Here is a 19,610-nt window from a genome sequence, read left to right on the forward strand (position 1 = left end):
CACTTCATAGATGAGGTTTATGGTGAAAGGTAAAGGTAAAGGTACCCCTGCCCGTACGGGCCAGTCTTGCCAGACTCTAGGGTTGTGCGCTCATCTCACTCTATAGGCCGAGAGCCAGCGCTGTCCGGAGACACTTCCGGGTCACGTGGCCAGCGTGACAAAGCTGCATCTGGTGAGCCAGCGCAGCACACGGAACGCCGTTTACCTTCCCGCTGGTAAGCGGTCCCTATTTATCTACTTGCACCTGAAGGTGCTTTCGAACTGCTAGGTTGGCAGGCGAAAATGGTGAAAGGAGGGGTCTATTCTTCACTCCTTGCTGTTCTCCCTTGTTTTCTGATTGTCCTCTCACTGCCCAAACCACTCATGGTTTTCATATCATCAGCACTCCTGAATCCTCTCTCCGTTACTTAGGGAAAAGAGCACTGGAGATGGAGGAGCGGCAGAAAGAAGAGTTGCTTGGCTTTATCTTAAAATGGCACCATCCTAGAACGAACAAAAGTGGCTGAGCAAGGGTCAAGGGCAATCTTTCCATAATGAGTGAGAGAGGATGTGACAGGAGCTCCAGCAACTGTAAGGAGAGTAGGGGCACACCCCCCCCCCAAAGTGAGCCAATGGAAACATGGTAGGCAAATCAGTCCCTAAAGCAACAATAACAGCACAGCGATGACTAAAGGAGGGTGAGATGCAATTTATCTTTGACACAGTCCCTCTTCAACCTTTTTTTTTAAATAAAATAAAATAAAGCCCACCCTTCATCATGCTTGAAACAGGACACTATGTAACAGAAATGGAACAGTTGACTTTTAAGAGTTAGCTGAAGACAAATGAATTGCAGGCTATACTTTGACTCAGCCACATAAATATCATGTGTACTCATCTTAACACATTTATTAATAAAAGAACCTTCCATGAAGAACACTTTTTATCCAGATATTTAACTCACTAAATACTACATCGTCATCAATTTGCTTTTGGAAAGGACATACTGCAAGTGCCATACTTCTTACGATTCATCAGAAAGCATACCGGGGGGGGGGGGGGACACTGCATCACACATTTTTTTGAAACAGCAAATGGGCACTAAGAACTCCCATTACTACATGCAGAAGCCCAATTCTCAATCTCCCCTCTGCTTCCCCATCAATATTTAGAAGGATTGGTCCAGAAACATTTGACTCCTAAAAGCAAAAGATCACTTCAGTTAAAATTGCATTGAATATATTGACAAAGCAGTCAATAACACACACACACACACAACAGCTACACACTACGGCAAGTAATCAACACAAGCAATTTGCAAAGGCACATGAAGAAAGCAGGAGAATGTATCAAGGTGGAGCTGATTTTTGCACCTGGGTATTGCCAAAATGGAAAGATCAGCGGATCAAAACCACAGCAGATGGTAGCATGGATCATGCAATGAGAAGAAGCAAGCCACGGCAGACAGACTTGTATGGTAGTTAATGTATGAAAAAGCTTACTTCATTTAGAAAGCTCACTAATTGGTCTACCGTTAAATAATCAGTTTTGTCTCCATTGCTGAAAAGAAATTTATTAGAAAAAGTAAGTTTTCATATAAGATGCTACAGCAGATATGATTTACATGTTGACATTTTTTTAAATTTTCTCAACACAGAACTAATATTCTACCACTGATCTAAGCTTTGTGTTTCCAAAGCAGTCACTATTGTAATGGGTAATATTAACTGTTTTCTACAGAACAGGAACTTTTTCTCCATTTCATTATTTAACAGATAAAAGGGATCAACAAACCAACATGTAAGTCTTCCACATTAAAATCTTAGTGTATGAAATTTCAGACATTAAGACTTTCTTAACCTAGTTAGTTTACATATTGTGTTAATAATTTTAAAAACAGCAGGTTAATATTATAGGTTAGTAAAGCCAATTCAAAAACATTTCCTTCCAGGTGCTTCTCTTAATGCAGAAGATCCTGAAAAACGCAGCCTGAACATTTACTTTGGGTAAATCTTTGTAGAAGAATGTAGACCTGACTGCTAATATTAATATGGCAAAAAAGTCATGGCACAGTAATATTTATCATCCTTGGATTCAGTAATCAGAAAATTAAATTCATTTTATACTGCGATCAACTTACATTTTCCTAAAAAGATCCTCTATATCCGTTCGAGGACATATCTTCTGAGTCAGTTCATAAAATTTCTCGTAAGTAAAGGCCGAAGGCTCTATTTCATCATTCTGTAAAGGAAGAAGAAACATGACTATACTAGCCCCAAACACTTCCATAATATTTTACTCAACAAACTCAAAATTAATACTGAATCAAAACAGCGCTCCGATATATTCTTTCCAATAATACCCAGATCTAACTACTGTTTAAGACTAACACAGCACAGGACACTTAGGAGATTTCCTGCATAATGACACCAGTTTAAAGCACTGTTGGAATGCTAACTGGCAAGTGGAAACTCCCGGATGAAAACAATCATTTTACACAACCCTCATACAAATGGATGCACTGAGTGTCTTGCCTGTTATCATTTGACAGAAAAAAGCAAGAGTACTGGGATACATTCACAGCAGTATGTGCAATGTTTAGTGTGTATTAAAAAAAATGTAGTATAAACACCGACAACTGGGAAACACTGGCCTGTGAGTGCTTCAGCTGGAGAATTTACCAAAGGTGTCATGGGCTTTGAAGACGCTCAAACTCAGAATGAAAGGGAGAAACGTGCTAAGAGGAAGGCACGCTTGGCAAACCCTCACCGTGATCAACTTCTGCCCGGAAACCTATGTCCCCACTGTGGGAGGACGTGTGGATCCAGAATTGGCCTCCACAGTCACTTACATTCTCACTGTTAAAACTGTGCTTATTGAAGACAATCTTATTCACAATCTTATTCAGCTACGAGTGATCGCCAAAGAAGAAGCAGCTTTGCAAAAGAACTAATTAATTTAGTAGGGCTGGCAATACGTCTGGAACTTCCCAGACATTGCCAGACGTATGGTAACCCATGTCGGAAGTGATGATTTTGGCGAAAGGCCTTAAAAATAGCTCAGAAACATCTTTTCGTCTTTTGAGATAATTGCAAAAAAAGTTCTTTGTCCAGATTTTCTGAAATATGGCAAGCCTCTGATAGTTTGCTAAAGGTGGTTCAAAGTGGCCGTGAGTAACCTTCCACCAGCAATGTTTGTTTTTACTCATGACACAGATTAAAAATAAAGTCCAATATTCTTGAATATTAAATGTTTATACCTTTCCACTGGGGAGACCCAATTCCTTAAGTGCTTGAAAGATCACTTTTTCAGTTTTACCTGATGCAAAAGTTCTGGTAATGCTAGAGGAAAACAATAGATATATTATTGAAAGGGCATTCTGCATTCCCATCAGCATAACCTCTTCCACCTACAGAGGCTTCCTTGGGTGCTGAGCACACACATTCACACATGCTGCAGATCCACTTTACTAATAAGAGTGGCTGTTTTTCCAGTTCCATAGTTCTGCATTATTTATTTATAATAATAATAAAGCCAATTTTCCCTCCTCCCCTGAGATTACTTAGAAAGGGAAAAGACAACTTAGACTCCCTTCATATCCAAAGCAGCCCAAAGATTCCCAGACCCACAGAATTTTAGGAACTTTTCCAAGTTCCCCATGCCTCAAAGAGCTCAAATTCTCGATGTTGGCAGGGAGAAAGAGGCATTCAAGTTTCCGCTGCAGAAGTTCAGTCCAAATCTTTTATGATAACTAGTCTTCAGAGCATACCACTAGTTCTGATGCAATGTTGTATGCTTTGTCTGTGGGAGTTGATATTTGAGCACGGAAATTATATCAGTGATCCCCATTTGAATATACCTTATTTCAACAGATGATCTAGTAGTTTCAACCATCCCTCAGATTTTTATTTTTATTTTTTGCTTTGAAATATATCAGTAACCATTGGCATTCTGGGGCTACAAATCCAATGTATATTTTAGGCTACAGAATTCAGTATCCCCGGTAAGGTGTATGATTTGGAAAGAACTCTAACTCGCTTTGGGACGGGGAATCACAACTGTTGCTGGGCTCATCGCTCAACAACTGCACAATGTGCTTACCTTCTAACTGGAATCTTGCCATTAGCGTTTGTCAGAAATGCCAGTTTCATCCAGCTAGAAGTTAAGGGAAAACAAGGAAGAAAACATATTGGTTAACATGCTAAAATAAAGGGGGGGGGGGAGGAAGTGCAGAGAAGTACCTCATATTTCTGTACATGCTTCTACTGATGCGTATATAATGTGGGACTCACAGATTTTACCCTGAGAGAGATCTGAGAAATACCCTTGGAAAAACACATGCAAATTGTTTAAGAATCCACTTGGTGTTAAGGTGAATTTCATCATGATTTTCCTATGTTCCATGAGGGAGACCACGATGAATCCAGCCCCTTAAGCCCATGGGACTGACAACAGCTCTGGTCCCAGCTATAGCCATATAGCACAGACTGGGGCTTACAGAGAGGCTATAAACAAGTTCTGCCCAAGCATTAGTTTGGCAATGTCCGCAAGCTCCCACAACCTTGATCAAAAAAACTCTGTCCATTGAAAGCACATCAACAGGCTGAGGGTTTGTTAGATGAAAAACAACAGAATTTTGAGTAAATGAGAGTCTCAAAAGATCTGGGGGCCATAGGACCCCAAAGCCCCTCTTAACTGGATTTTCCAGAGTTCTTTTGACCTGTAAATGTGCTGTTGATTAGGCTTTGGGGCTGAATAAAAGCCTGAAGTGAAGCTTTCCCCTTCACACCTTGCCACTATCTTCGATTGCAGATGCTGGAATTTTTGGAGACTCAAAAGGAGGGCTTATAAATAGAGGAGGAGATAAACTCGCTTCAGGGAATTCTGAATACAATGGAGGGCTGGTGGGGAAGCATCCTGAATGGATCAACTCTTGCCATTTCAGAAAATTCTTGGAAGAAGCTCAGGGGGGGAAATGGACCCACTACAAATCAAAATGTTAACCAGAACATACATAATTGGGCAGACATTCTCCTTCCTGAACCAGGAAAAGTTCAGATGGGGCCAACAGCCACAGCCGCATCTCTCAACGGATTGTTATGTCCACCATTGAACTCTCTTACTCCTGAGACCGTATTTGACTTTGGGAACATTTTTATTTGTGGAAAAAAAGATGAAGAATAAATTAACACCACATTTCTCATGGATGTTTGAATTTGTGGGGAATGTCCCCTGCAGACTGCCCAGATATTTATCTCCTGCTGGACCAAGTAAGGAAAGGAATTTTTGGGGGGAAATGCATGCTAAGAAATATGAAGCCAGAAACAAAACAAGAATTGAAGAGGTGAGGGAAGAAAAGGCTTACTGTTTCTTGAGGCATGTCATGGGGCAGACATTGTTAGCTCGAAAGTTACATATGATTGATCGGAGTCCATCCACCCATTGCTGAAAGACAAGAAAAGCGCTTAAGCATTCAGCCGCTGGAAATACCAAAAGGAGAAAAAGAGAACATTATTGCCACGGCGCTCACTTCAACGGCAAAGTATCCCTCCATGTTGCTGCAGAATTAATAATAATAATAATAATCAGTGCTTTTTTCTAAAAAAAAAAAGTTTAGGGGTACTCTCATTTTGACTCAAGAAAACCATTATTTTATAGTTCAAATTGAGAAAAATAAATACAGTAAATGGACAAAAGGCCACTATCGGGGGTAGCAACAGAACTGACAATTCACCGTGTTAGAGAAACTTGTTGTTTTTTAATAGTTTCTTCTCCCGTTAGATTCACAAAATGTTTAGGGGTATGCATACCCCTGCGTCCTCCCAGAAAAAAAGCACTGATCATCATCATAGCTTGTTTATGTTAAGTGTTCATATATTGTCTTGTTTCAATCCTTATAATTACCATGTCACCTACATAAGTGTTGTTGTTCCCACACTGCAGAAACAGAACTGAGGCTGAGGGCTTGTCCACACTTTTGTCTGTCCCATGCCAAGAAACCTGCTGTTTACTGCTGAATCAGAACAAACGACACTCCACAGAAAAACTGACGGATGCTTGTTCCAATTCAGTAGGGGTTTTTTTTGGGGGGGGGCGGTGGGACAATTGGAAGTGTGAACGAATCCTAAGAGGACAGAGGCTTACCAAAGACCCTTAGCCTGCTCATTACAGGGGTGAGGTTCAAGGCAGATAATTCCTTATTCATAGCTTAGTCTTTTCGTCGTAACGCTAAAACAGCTCTTTGCTTATATATTACACGTGACATAGTTCTTTTTAATTATGAATTTATTTATTTGGCTTTTCAAATTAAAGTTTTACACTCACATATCCAACATACATCATAAAAACAAGATCCTAAGGAATCTCCTGCACTTCCCCCCTCCCCTTTGTGTGTCCTATTGTCAACCATTTCCTCCTGCATCTTTTGTAATAATCCAAATCTTTTACATCTCCGTTATACCCAAAATTCACCATTAAACTACAAGTGTTGTTCCAATCCCACTGAACAACAAGTGTTGTTCCAATCCCACTAACTATTTACAATGATTTTTAAGATAAATGGTAAACTCTCCCCATTCCGTATTAAAATTTTGGTCTTTCTGATTTCTGAGTCTTCCGGTCACTTTTGCCGTTTCGGCATAATCCATCAATTTCATCTGCCATTCTTCTCTGGTAAGGACTTTATCTTCTTTCCATCTGTGGGCCAATAACATCCATGCAGCCGTGGTTGCATACATAAATAATCTTTTCTGCTCCATTGGGATTTCAGCACCTACACGAAACATAGTTCTGGCCCATTTGTTGTTTCAGAAGCTAGGAATGACACAACTGAATGCCTAGCCCTAGATGCATCCCACACTCATCCGAGTCATGGCCATCGATTCCCCTTCTTAAATGTTTTCTTTCCGTATTTTTGAAAAATCTAGCAATAACAGGACAAATTTCCTACCCAAACTGGCTGTCATGACAGCCCCTGCACATGTTCTAATGTAGTTGTAGTACTGACTACGTTGCCCCAGGAACATGTAAAACTTCCCTAAACAGGGCTGTCTTCAGATGTCTTCTAAAAGTCAGATAGTTCTTTATTTCCTGGAAAACTGATGGGAGGGTGTTCCACGGGGAGGGTGCCACTACAGTGGTACCTCGGGTTAAGCACTTAATTCGTTCCGGAGGTCTGTACTTAACCTGAAACTGTTCTTAACCTGAAGCACCACTTTAGCTAATGGGGCTTCCTGCTACTGCCACGCCGCCGGAGCACAATTTCTGTTCTCATCCTGAAGCAAAGTTCTTAACCTGAAGCACTATTTCTGGGTTAGCGGAGTCTGTAACCTGAAGCGTATGTAACCCGAGGTACCACTGTACTGAGAAGGCCCTCTGCCTTGTAAGCTGTGTGTCTGTGGTGGAAATGTTCCTATTGGTGCAGAGGTGAAGGAGTAAAGGACGACTTGGCCTCATCCACACTTCCACTCAGCCTGTGCTTCCGAGACATGGGGTCACAGAGGTTTTTCATTGGCCCAACCACTTCCCCAGAGAAGTCTGAATGAGAAAGCCAGTGCGGTAGAGTGTTGGACTAGAATCTGGGAGACCAGGGTTTAAGTCACCCAGAAGCCATCAAACTCACTGGGTGAACCTACCCTACCTCAAAGGGTGGTTATTTGAATAAAATGGGGGAGAGGCAGAACCCTGTGCAATATCTTGTATTCCTTGGAGGAAAGCCACCTTTCCGCATATTTTATATCAAACCTTTCCTGAAAGCAGCCTATTCGCTGAGGGGGCTAACTACTGTTTTAAACTAGAATTGCCTCTAGTTGGACAAACAAGTTTATGCCACCAGATAGATGCTGAAGCTACAGCAACATAACATTCCATGGTCAGGCCCCCCTAATTGATTTATTAAGTGTTCCATTAATAGCCCGCACAAATATGAGCCTCTCTACTTCAGCTACCGTTGCCAATTTTAGCCCAAATTAAGTAACGTGTAATTTGTGCTGGCATTAACGGCATCTATTTTAGAACTTTACAACTGTGAATTGCCTAGAAGACTTCACAGGAAAGAAACAGCAATTGGTAGGAAGCTCTTAAGCCTACACAATGATCCTGCTACATTGCGTTCCCTTACTTCCTATTTTTCATCCCTGGAAATCGTTTCCACACTCATTAAGGTATCTTTTCTGTGACTATCACGCTGACTCGTGACTCCCATTTCATTATCATCCATACCCAGAATTTCCAAAATTGTCAAGTTTTAATTTGATGGTTCTGTGGAACACCATCTGCAGTCAGTAGCAGTCTTGGCAGCCGAAGCATAAACTGCCAGAACAGCATGAATACAAGAGCCTTTCTGGCCAATATCTGATCGGGAAACGATGGTGTAAATTGCAGGGCAGTTTACATAAGTTGCAGAGTAGTTTTACATAACTGCAGCAGTTGTGGGATGGTTTTCGATATCAAACTTCCCACTTCGTCTGCGGCTATAAGTATACATGCTACAAATTAGGCCCCGTTGAAACTCCAGGTGGGCAAATACCTCCTCTAGGTAAAAAAGGTAAAGGACCCCTGGATGGTTAAGTCCAGCCAAAGGCGATTATGGGGTTGTGGCACTCATCTTGCTTTCAGGCCAAGGGAGCCAGTGTTTGTTCACAGACAGCTTTCTGGGTCATTTGGCCAGCAGGACTAAACCACTTCTGGTGCAACAGAACACTGTGATGGAAACCAGAGCACACAGAAATGGCGTTTACCTTCCCGCCACAGCAGTACCTGTTTATCTACTTGCACTGGTGTGCTTTCAAACTGCTAGGTTGGCAGGAGTTGGGACAGAGCAACGGGAGCTCACCCCACTGCGGGGATTCGAACCGCTGACCTTCTGACTGGCATGCCCACTTGCTATTCAGAAGTATAAAAAGGTAAAGTGAACCCCTGACTGTTAAGTCCAGTCGGAAAAGACTCTGGGGTTGTGACACTCATCTCACTTTAGTGGCCGAGGGAGCCGGCATTTGTCCACAGACAGCTTCCGGGTCATATTGCCAGCAGGACTAAACCACTTCTGGTGCAACAGAACACCGTGATGGAAATCAGAGCACACGGAAACGCCATTTACCTTCCCGCCAGAGTGGTACCTATTTATCTACTTGCACTTTGACGTGCTTTCGAACTGCTAGGTTGGCAGGAGCTGAGCAACGGGAGCTCACCCCGTGGTGGCGATTCGAACTCAGAAGTATACCAACTCCAATAATGGAGGCAGTACATAGCCATCATGACTAGTAGCCATTGACAGGCTTATCCTAAAATGTGATTATACTGTATCTCTCATAATACTGTTTCTCTCAACCATTATCAGATTCCCACATGAAGTTTTCTAAGTGACCATGGACTGGCCACAGCCCCTCAGCCTAACCTGATAAAAATGGGGAGTGGAGATGTTTGGAGGAAAGTCAGGATAAAATAATAGTAGTAGTAGTAGTAGTAATAATAATAATTGCTGTGACTTCCCATTACAAGGGCTTCCCCAATAAACTGTTGAGATGCTTACACAACCAATTACAGAAAACGTTACTTCACGGAAACAAAAACAAGTGGGATAAGCTGATTCATTCTGTCACCACAGTACTGTTCCATTGTACCTCCATTTCTCTTTAAAAATAAGATAAAAATGAAACTTTCAAAATAATCTTGAATATTGAAAAACCACTGCTCCCCCCCATCTAATAATTTAAAACAAAACCAAACAAAACCCATAAGTACTGAAAGAGACACGTGTTAGTTAAAAAAAATTATGCCTTCTTTTGCAAGAATGCCACCAGGTGTCAGCAGTAGTACACTGTACCACACAGCTAAGGAGATAAAGAAACTAAGAAAACCATTGAAATAAACTCCAGTTTTCAAATGGTATTACATCCCTCTTGGTTCTAAGAAGAATTAAATTGGTGGAAAACCAGGATTCTTTAGACAGCCATACAGGGAGGTGGGGAATTCTCATTCAGAGGATTTGTCAGTCTTTATTTGCCATTCATATTGATAATGTGTTGCCTCTTTCCTACGTAAATGGGCAGGGAGATAAAAATGGATGCTGTACATAAACAAAGCTCTAAAATCTTGGGTGGATAGAATATACAATCCTATTTATTAATTACATTTTTTAATCTCAGTGCTTCCTCCTATAATAGTTCTCCACACACCTATTTTAAGCTAGGAGGCCTTCTACCCTTACGCCATTTAACCTGACTTTAACCTGACCTTCACAAGACCAGGATGAAGAATGCCTGTTTTCAGTTATTTGGTGCAGTATCTGCAAGAAATTTATTGTGAATCAAGTTTAAAAGCTTTGAATGTAACTAGGAATGGGCAATGTTGTCAGTTCTGGTTTCTCTCCGTTTCTCATTTTTATAATATTGAGTTCAGTTCAGCACATTTCCACATCACTACATGTGTTTGAGCCTCATGAAAATTTGTCAGCATTTGAGTGCACATTGCTCCTAATAAACACATTCTGTAAGCAGTGTTCATTCACTGTAAAGTGTAATATTCACTGTAAACAATGCAATATTCACTGTAAACAGTGTAATGTTCACAATCTGCGGCAATTTTCCCAAATGCAATGCATCCCCCCTACTTATGTGTACATTTTCATGCATACCTTCCTTTAAATGTGCACATTATTGTCCACTCTTCTTGGTTGGGGAACTGCATCGCAAAATTCAGAGAGGTGCACATATCGAAAGAGAGCAGTGTTTGGTTTCATGCATTGTTTTGGGAAGTGTGAATTAGGTAGGGTAAAGGTAAAGGGACCCCTAACCATTAGGTCCACTTGTGGCCGACTCTGGGGTTGTGGCGCTCATCTTGCTTTATTGGCCAAGGGAGCTGGCGAGCAGCTTCCGGGTCATGTGGCCAGCATGACTAAGCCGCTTCTGGCGAACCAGAGCAGTGCATGGAAACGCCATTTACCTTTCCGCCGGAGCAGTACCTATTTATCTACTTGCACTTTGACGTGCTTTTGAATTGCTAGGTTGGCAAGAGCAGGGACCAAGCAATGGGAGCTCACCCCGTCACGGGGATTCGAACCGGCGACCTTCTTATCAGCAAGTCCTAGGCTCTGTGGTTTAACCCACAGTGCCACCCACGTCCTGTGAATTAGGTAGGTGTCCATTAAAATGTGGACTGCACCAAATTTCCCCGCTATCCCTAACCTTAACACACAGCAGTTGGGCATATTTCTCCTTTCCCCCATTTTCGTGGAGTAATTTCTCTGCCAGAAAAAGTAGAATGTGAAGACAAACAGGCCCCACTATGAAGGACCTCAGTTACTGCTTCTTGCCAGATCAGACAATGACCATAACATGACTATCTTCGTATAACAACGGAACATTCTATTATTTGTTTTTTGTCTCTCTGGAAAAGCTAGTAAATGGCAGCACCCAGGAAAGAGGCGACTACTGAAAAACAAGTTTCACCCAGAAGCCACACCCAATCAATGTTTGGGACCCACAAAGTACTTGAGTGGTTTCTGTTTCTATTCAGGATGAAAACAAGCTTTGTTAGCACTGAAATAGGACATTCCACAGGGCAAAGGGCCAGTTCACCTAGTCATTTTCAACTGAAAACATCTCCAGTCGCTGGGTTCAACATACGAGAATGGCTGGAATAAGCACGCTTGGAAATACACAACTATACTTTCCATCAGCACTCAAGCAGTAATTTCTGCTTTCAGAGAAATGTCAACACCATCATTTGCTCACATTCATGTCTTCTTACCCCATTGCTTTCCTCAACTCCCTCCAGCCGGAGGAAGTTGTTTCTCTACCCTACTTCATGTCTGAATTATATTCTGATCTCTTTTGCTCATGTTAACCTTATAAAGCAGCGTGGGTACCGATGGCACCAAACAAGAGCTGCTGATACAGCCATCATCCCTTTTATTCTCTGTAGGTTATTGAATTTTGCAGAACAGCTTTTCCTTAACATCCCGAAAATATCAGAAGGACTGTCAGTGCAGCTGCCCATTTTGTGGAACAGTATCCCAACTGAGATACAAGGGACACCCATTATTCACACTTTCTGAAGAGAGTTGACATCTGGTTCAAGAAGATTTACTGGTTGGATTAAAAGGTCTACGTTCGGAATTCTAACGTAGGCACCGAAATCCCAAAGGAGCAGAAAAGACTATTTATGAATGCAACCACAGCTGTGCAGATGTTATTGGCCCAGAGATGGAAAGAAGATCAAGTCCTTACTAGAGAAGAATGGCAAATTAAATTTTATGGATTATGCTGAAATGGCAAAAATGACCAGAAGAATCAGAAATCAGGAAGACCAAAATGTTAATGGGAAAATTTTATAATGGGGAAAATTTATAATTTATCTTAGAAACTATTGTAAACAGTTAAAATCATTAATATTAGAATAACACTTGTAGTTTAATAGTGAATTTTGGACACAATGGAGAGGTAAAAAAATTGGATTATTACAAAAGATGCAGGAAGGAATGACTGACAATAGAATCCACAAAGCAGATTGTATGTTGGATATGTGACTGTAAAACTTTAATTTGAAAAAGCAAATAAATACATTTATTACAAAGAATAAAAGGTCTACACTAGATGTTAATTTTGTATCATTTTTAAACCTGTCTTTAGTTGGTTTTTCCACTGTTTAGAACTATTTTTAGCTGTTTTTAGTGTGTTTGTAAATTGCATGAAGACTAATATAAAAGGCAGTCCATCAATCAATCATCATCATACTATGTCTTTTAGATGCACAATGGACTTGGTCCAAGCAGCCATACATCCAGGGAGAGTTCCCATTAATATGGTGGGAATATGCAAAGCTTCCCCCATTTATCTCTGTGGCTTTGTAGGTCTTTTTAAAACTCTGGCAGCATTTGATAGTAGAATCGTGGTTTTAAATCAATATGATTAATGTAGTTCCCAAATTGCAACCAACAGCACTTGTGGTACATAAAGCACATTATCAAACCGTGGTAATAGTATATTCATAGCAATGAGTACTGTAGAAGTATTGGCCATTAAATGTGAATAGCAGTTTTGCAAATATGCTTGAGTTTAAGATGCTATTAAATGTTCTTGGCCGCTAAGTTAAGATTGTGTTTTCCCTGGTAGCCTATTTGCACTTAGGCTCTGTTCCCTAAAGTAGCATCTTCTCGAGAATGTTATCTTTCCTCGATATAAACTGATATCCACACATAATGTTCATAACAAAATTAAAACTGAGCTGGAAGTCAGCCCACTGCTATTCACTGAGTGTATATAAAATTGTGCGGGGACTTCTCATGTGGCTATTTAATGGGATGAACCAGCTATCACATCAAAATAGGGCTGCCATACATCCGGGACATTACCGAGATTTCAAAGGCGGGATGAGGATCTAGGTTTCGGGGCGTTTTTGTTTTGTCCCACTAAATATGGCCCCAGTAGCTTTCCCTGTGCTTTTAGCAAATGGGATCATCTTAATAGATGGCCCTGGTTGTGGCCAGGCTCAGTCCCACCCTGGTGTGGGTGAAGCTATCACCCTTACGCCGGGGTGGCACCACAATCACCCAAGGCTATTGCCCGATCATTTTGAAGGGTGATAGTGGCAGAAAGTATAAAAGCGGCAGCGCAACGTGTGTCAGGCTCCTGCTTTGGGCTGCCAAACACTCGCCTGCCCTCCCTTTAATTTAAGTGTCCATTGGCCTTGCTTTGGATTTTGGTTGGTTGCCCATCTTGAGTCGGGGATCAGGTAGGAATTTTTTCCATTTGGCAAATTGGCACAAGCCACTTGGTTTTTGCCTACCTCTTAGCAATTGTCACAACTTTGTAAGGTTTGGCAGTTAGGCATTGGCTTATTGTTGAATAGGGGAGGGGAGGTCAGCCATTGCCTGCCCCTCTATTTCAAGGGTATTCTGTTAAAGGAATCTGGGGCCTGGATCCTGTCCGAAATCCGCTTGAGGGGCTAGGGCCAAGCCAGGCCTCTGGGAACACCAGGGGAGATGCAGGTGGGTTCCCCCGAAGCAATTTCCCTTTGTGTGGTTTACCCTTACAGACTTCCAGCAAAGTGGGCAGGAGTCAGATACAGTCTTGCCAATGCCTAAGCCAATACCGCTCTCATTCCTGTACTCAATAAAGTTGTGGCCAAGATTTTGCCCAAAACCTTAATAAAATATCCATGTCTGTGTGAATTTCTTTATTCTAATGGGGGATTGGCTTGGGGGTCTTGCCACACAATAAGCATGGAATATACTGATACATGTGATGCGGGTGGCACTGTGGGTTAAACCACAGAGCCTAGGACTTGCCGATCAGAAGGTCAGCGGTTCGAATCCCCGCGATGGGGTGAGCTCCTGTTGCTCGGTCCCAGCTCCTGCCAACCTAGCAGTTCAAAAGCACGTCAAAGTGCAAGTAGATAAATAAGTACCGCTCTGGCAGGAAGGTAAACGGCGTTTCCGTGCGCTGCTCTGCTTCGCCAGAAGTGTCTTAGTCATGCTGGCCACATGACCCGAAAGCTGTATGCCGGCTCCCTTGGCCAATAAAGCGAGATGAGCGTCACAACCCCAGAGTCGGCCACGACTGGACCTAATGGTCAGGGGTCCCTTTACCTTTTTATACCAATACATAGCTGCTCTAAAGCTATTATGGCAGGGGGTTGCCTTAGAGATATTTATCTCCTGCAAAAAAATGTTGAAAGAGAGCCTCTCTCTTTCACTCGTAGCGGACTGTGCTGGTGAAGCAGTTTTTCTAGAATGTAATGAAACCTTGTCTATTAGTGAGCTTGGAGAACAGACTACGGTACTCCAAACTGTGTAACTGGGATCTTTGGTATTCCTGGGAACTGTCCATCACAAAAGATGCCCAGTCATATTGTAATTGCTTTGAAATGTTATGTGCATTGGAGCTTCTAGGAATCGAACAAATGGGGTCAGCTCTACACCGTCGATCTTTGGAGGGAAACCATTTACTGAAAAAGCCTCTTAAATACCCTATCCACAAAAAGGGAAGCAAGCCATTCTGCTTTGCTATGGTAAACCAAAAGTAATTTCACTGGAATCCAGATGGGGGGGGGGGGACTATTCGTTATAAACATGACCATTATCATCGCAGAGATGATAAAGAAGTTTTTCAAAATTGCAAATTCGCATAGCAGAATTATAACCAAAAAGCATATAAAGAAGAAAGGGGGAAAGGAAACAATCTCAAAAACATATTAAAAACAGATATGATAAAATCCTTATAATATGTACACAGACGAATTATATCACAGTGGGCTTTCCTGAATTGGGAGGCTTTTACTGCAAACTTCGCTGCAAGAAGCATGACTATATAGCATAATCTTAAAAAGAAAACAGAATACAAGATAACACTTGTAGCAGAAAGCAAATTGGTGTTATGTGCACATGTTTGAAATGCAGAAGGTTCCAGCATTGATTCTTGGCATCTCTGGTTTGCTGTTGGGGAACCTTTAAATTCTTGGAAAGTCTCTGCCAGGCTAAATTTAACCAATGATTTAACTCAGTATATGGCATCTCAACATGTCCATAGTGCTGAAATACATTTTTGTTTTCATTTCATCAAGCATCAAATATTTTATTTTTGCCCTCAGGCTCGACAGTTCGCAAAGGATAAATACATCATCATGCCCTTTTGAAAACAAAACCAAGATTATAATTGTATTCTTTTCCATTCTTCTTCAAATGAAAGCCAAGGTTTAAGTGATATTTAACAAAAGTCTCCCAGCAGTCTTACTTTGAAGAGTTGCAGATTACATCTTTCACTGCAATGCAAACTTTTTATCACACATGGACACACTTCCTAAATTGCCATTCTAACATTTTCCCATGTGGGGGGAACACCCAAACATTTGGGAAAGCACTGCATTAGGTTCAATGGAAACATTAGCTCAATTTTTGCAACATGCGCAACCCCATTTCAATTTCCACAGATCTGTGTCCAAATGAGAACTTGTTATCCTTCAGCAGAACACATGGGATTTTATATAGAATAGCAATGCAGTGAGCTTAAATATACAATACCTTAGCATCTTCGGTGCTTTCTGCTACCATATACGTGAAGCTGATGTTCACCAGATCTGTGCCGCTACAGACACAAACTATTTTCCCTTCAAGTTCGTTTTCTGTCTTGCCAACAGCCTCAAGAGCAGCTAATATTTTTGGATCCTGTTAGAGACAATGAATGCCTTGTTAGACGTCCAGAACTAAAACAGAAAGGAATTTTGTTCGCTTCCCCCACCTCAAATATTTAACATGTAAACATTTCTTATTCACCTTTGCTAAATCTTTTTTTTTTTAATCAATGCTTCAAGTCCACAGTTTGAAAGCATTCACAGCACAGCTGAGTATTTGTAATACAAATAATAATAATAATAATAATAATAATAATAATAATAATAATAATGTATTATTTATACCCCGCCCATCTGGCTAGGTTTCCCCAGCCACTCTGGGTGGCTACCAACAGAACACTAAAATACAATAATCTATTAAACATTAAAAGCTTCCCTAAACAGGGCTGCCTTCCGATGTCTTCTAAAAGTTTGGTAGTTGTTTTTCTCTTTGACATCTGGTGAGATGGCGTTCCACAGGGCGGGCGCCACTACCCAGAAGGCCCTCTGTCTGGTTCCCTGTAACTTGGCTTCTCGCAGCGAGGGAACAGCCAGAAGGTGGAGACACTCCATTCAGGTATACTGGACTGAGGCCGTTTAGCACCAACACTTTGAATTGTGCTTGGAAACGTACTGGGAGCCAGTGTAGGTCTTTCAGGACCAGTGTTATATGGTCTCGGCGCCCGCTTCCAATCACCAGTCTAGCTGCCGCATTCTGGATTAGTTGAAGTTTCCGGGCCACCTTCAAAGGTAGCCCCACATAGAGCACATTGCAGTAGTCCAAGCGAGATGATGTCACAAAGGCCTTGTTCCGGAAGGCGGAAACTTTATATGCCACAAAGCTGGTGGCAGCTTGTTAAAATTCAACCTTTAGGAGCTGACACACCATGATTCTAGGTTATTTATGCAGAAGCTCTTTAAAGGCAGGATAGCACTATCATAGTTCTGGAAAAAAGAATCAATTTCCAGCAACTGTTCTTTTACTCAATTGCACTTCCGATTTTTCTTTCCACAGCATGATGGTTTGCATTTTCATAAAACTTGGTCCAGTCATAGGTCAACTCTCTAAGCTATGATCACTGTTGCAGGTCACACCTTTCATAAATGGCACTGGGGGCAGTGTGACATATGGCTGACTCTTTTGTTTACCAATCTATGTCTTCAGAAGATTGTTTTGCAACCAGCTGCAGAACTGGTCGGCCCTGTTCCTGCCACTTCAACAACCTCAGGAAGGTTAGGGGAAAAGAATTAATTTTTAAAAAACTACAAATCTGAAAAACAGATTATCCTCCTGTAGTCTGCATGCAAGCCAGAATTGAAGGAATATGTAGACTGGAGAGTTCTTGCACAGACCCTATCATGTTACTCTGATGTAAAGAGATTTCCAGTTTATCGCTTAAAATCAGGAAAGCTCATTTGCATGGCAACATCTTCTTGGAGATCGGAATGCCAATGAATGAATACATTAAACCCTTATCTTAATAATGGCCATACATTTTTATAAGTGTTTGATGGCTCTCTGTTTGAAGTTGTGTCTAAAATTTAATTGGAAGAAAACTTTGGGCAAGCTTCACCCACAAAGACGGCATTTTTCAACCCTGCTAATTGAAATGGTGAAACTTAAGAACATGCTTAAAAAATGAAATTTGACGGAACTTAAAAACACTTAACTATGGCCTGAATTTTCAGGCATTTATGCCATATGCTGAAGCTTTGGAAGAAAACTGAAGTTGTTGCTTTGAAGACTAAAGGGGCCATCGAGGAAGCTGGGTTTTCTGAGGTTTTGTTGATAGCAACCTTACAAAGTAAACTCCACAACTCAAGTCAACACTTATTGTTTAAGACAATACCATTAAAGAGAATTACAGAAATACCTTTGGCACGGCTCCAAAGCGAATACTATTGATCAGAGAGCATTCCAAAACTTGCCCTTCCTGGAACGACAAAGGAAACAGGAAAATCTCAAGGGTTTGGTTATAATAAAGACCACATTAAAATAGGTACTGTAGCAGAAAGCAAAGCTGGAGTAGAATTCGCAATTGCAGTTAACACAAAGCAGTGTGTATTCTGTTCATTTCAGTTCAAGCATACAGATCAAGGTGATTTCACCACTTCAATGTGAGTGATGTGATGATGTTGATGATGGTGATATAATATAATTTTGGCTACAAAGCTACACATATTTAGCAACTACACAACAGACCCAAGTCCTTTCTCCTCCATTTTGTGTCTTCACATCAAATACGCAGAAAAGGTGGGATGTATCCTGAGAGAAGGTCACAAGACAGGAACAAAGTTGGGCTGTTGCTATGCTTCCATTAACAGCTGCCAGCTCAGAAGTGGGCGTAGAGAGACTAGCAGAGAAAGGACCAGGATTACATATCCCCAAGGCCATTAGCACTATAGTAATACAACTCTCTGCATTTACCGTATTTTTCTCTCTATAACACGCACTTTCCCCCCTCCAAAAATTAAGGGGAAACGTGTGTGCATCTTATGGAGCAAATGCAGGCTCCATGGCTTCAGCGAAAGCAACACGAAACCTCCGGAGGCTTTGTGTTGCTTTTGCTGAAGCCAGGAGAGCAAGAGGGATCGGTGCGCACCCCTCTTGCTCTCCTGGCTTCGCTTTGCTGGAGAGGCGCTGCGCAGCTTTCCCTCTCTACGCAGCGCAAGCGGGAGGAGAAATGGAAGGGGCTCTGTCTCTCCTGCCACTTCGCAGAAGAAGCGCTATGCAGAGAGGGAGAGAACTTTTTTTCTTGTTCTCCCCCTCTAAAACTAGGTGCGTCTTGTGGTCCAGTGCGCCCTATAGAGCAAAGAATACGGTACATCCCATTTTGTAACTCTGCGAACACAGTTCTGCTCAGCAAATCTCTCCTCCTTACAGTAAACAAATGGTTGCTGGGAGAGAAGAGGTGCCCAAAATATTGTTCCTCTCCCCAGTTAACTAAAATAAAGGGGGTGGAGTGGGGTGGAGGTACATAAAATATGCTTCCACTTGTGGATTTCCCCTCAACAAATGAACTGTGAGATCCTACGCATGTTTACTCAGAAGTAAGTTCCACTGTGGTCCATGGAGCTTTACTCCCTAACAGATGCTTTGGGGATTTGCTGCCCAAGGTATTTAGGAGTTGTGTTTCATGATGGAACAGGCAGCAGTTTGCTATATCACAAACACACATCCCACATTTCAAAGAGCGGAGCGGTAAGTACTCCAGAGAGAAAGTCATGATGTGGAAGTCATGGCAAACGGTACCTTTCCTTCACTTTTCCATGTGATAAAGAAGCCAAATTCATCCACTTTAAAGAGACAGTTTGGTTCAAAGACAAAAGATTCCTGTCGAAAGGCAAAAAGAAAAATATTCAGTGCTTCAAGTTAAATAACAGGTCTACAAAGTAGCAACCTCCATTTCTGTTTGGTTCTGAAACAAAATATTTTAAAACTCATAATGCCCCCACAAACCACTATGTTAAATATACAGAGACCCCAAAAGACAAACCCTACAACTAGGACTCAGTTCACACAG

The 19,610-nt window shown here is 41.6% G+C and overlaps 1 protein-coding gene across 11 annotated transcripts in view; it reads right to left on the reverse strand.

Annotated features, from left to right (window-relative positions):
* PLCB4 (phospholipase C beta 4) overlaps positions 1 to 19,610 on the reverse strand; it is a 219,958-nt gene that overhangs the window by 66,578 nt on the left and 133,770 nt on the right. For 10 of the 11 annotated variants that reach the window (XM_077926467.1, XM_028722213.2, XM_077926463.1 and 7 more), the window contains 8 exons: positions 19,340 to 19,420; positions 17,961 to 18,020; positions 15,998 to 16,141; positions 5,345 to 5,424; positions 4,081 to 4,134; positions 3,239 to 3,320; positions 2,120 to 2,220; positions 1,482 to 1,539 (listed from right to left, as the gene is read on the reverse strand). In XM_077926467.1, the coding sequence (XP_077782593.1) occupies positions 1,482 to 1,539; positions 2,120 to 2,220; positions 3,239 to 3,320; positions 4,081 to 4,134; positions 5,345 to 5,424; positions 15,998 to 16,141; positions 17,961 to 18,020; positions 19,340 to 19,420 (660 nt within the window). Of the gene's footprint in view, positions 1 to 1,481; positions 1,540 to 2,119; positions 2,221 to 3,238; positions 3,321 to 4,080; positions 4,135 to 5,344; positions 5,425 to 15,997; positions 16,142 to 17,960; positions 18,021 to 19,339; positions 19,421 to 19,610 lie in introns of those variants that run through there. The other variant, XM_077926468.1, reaches the window with a different exon arrangement.

Source organism: Podarcis muralis, chromosome 3, assembly GCF_964188315.1.
Source record: "Podarcis muralis chromosome 3, rPodMur119.hap1.1, whole genome shotgun sequence".
Lineage (NCBI taxonomy): Eukaryota > Metazoa > Chordata > Lepidosauria > Squamata > Lacertidae > Podarcis > Podarcis muralis.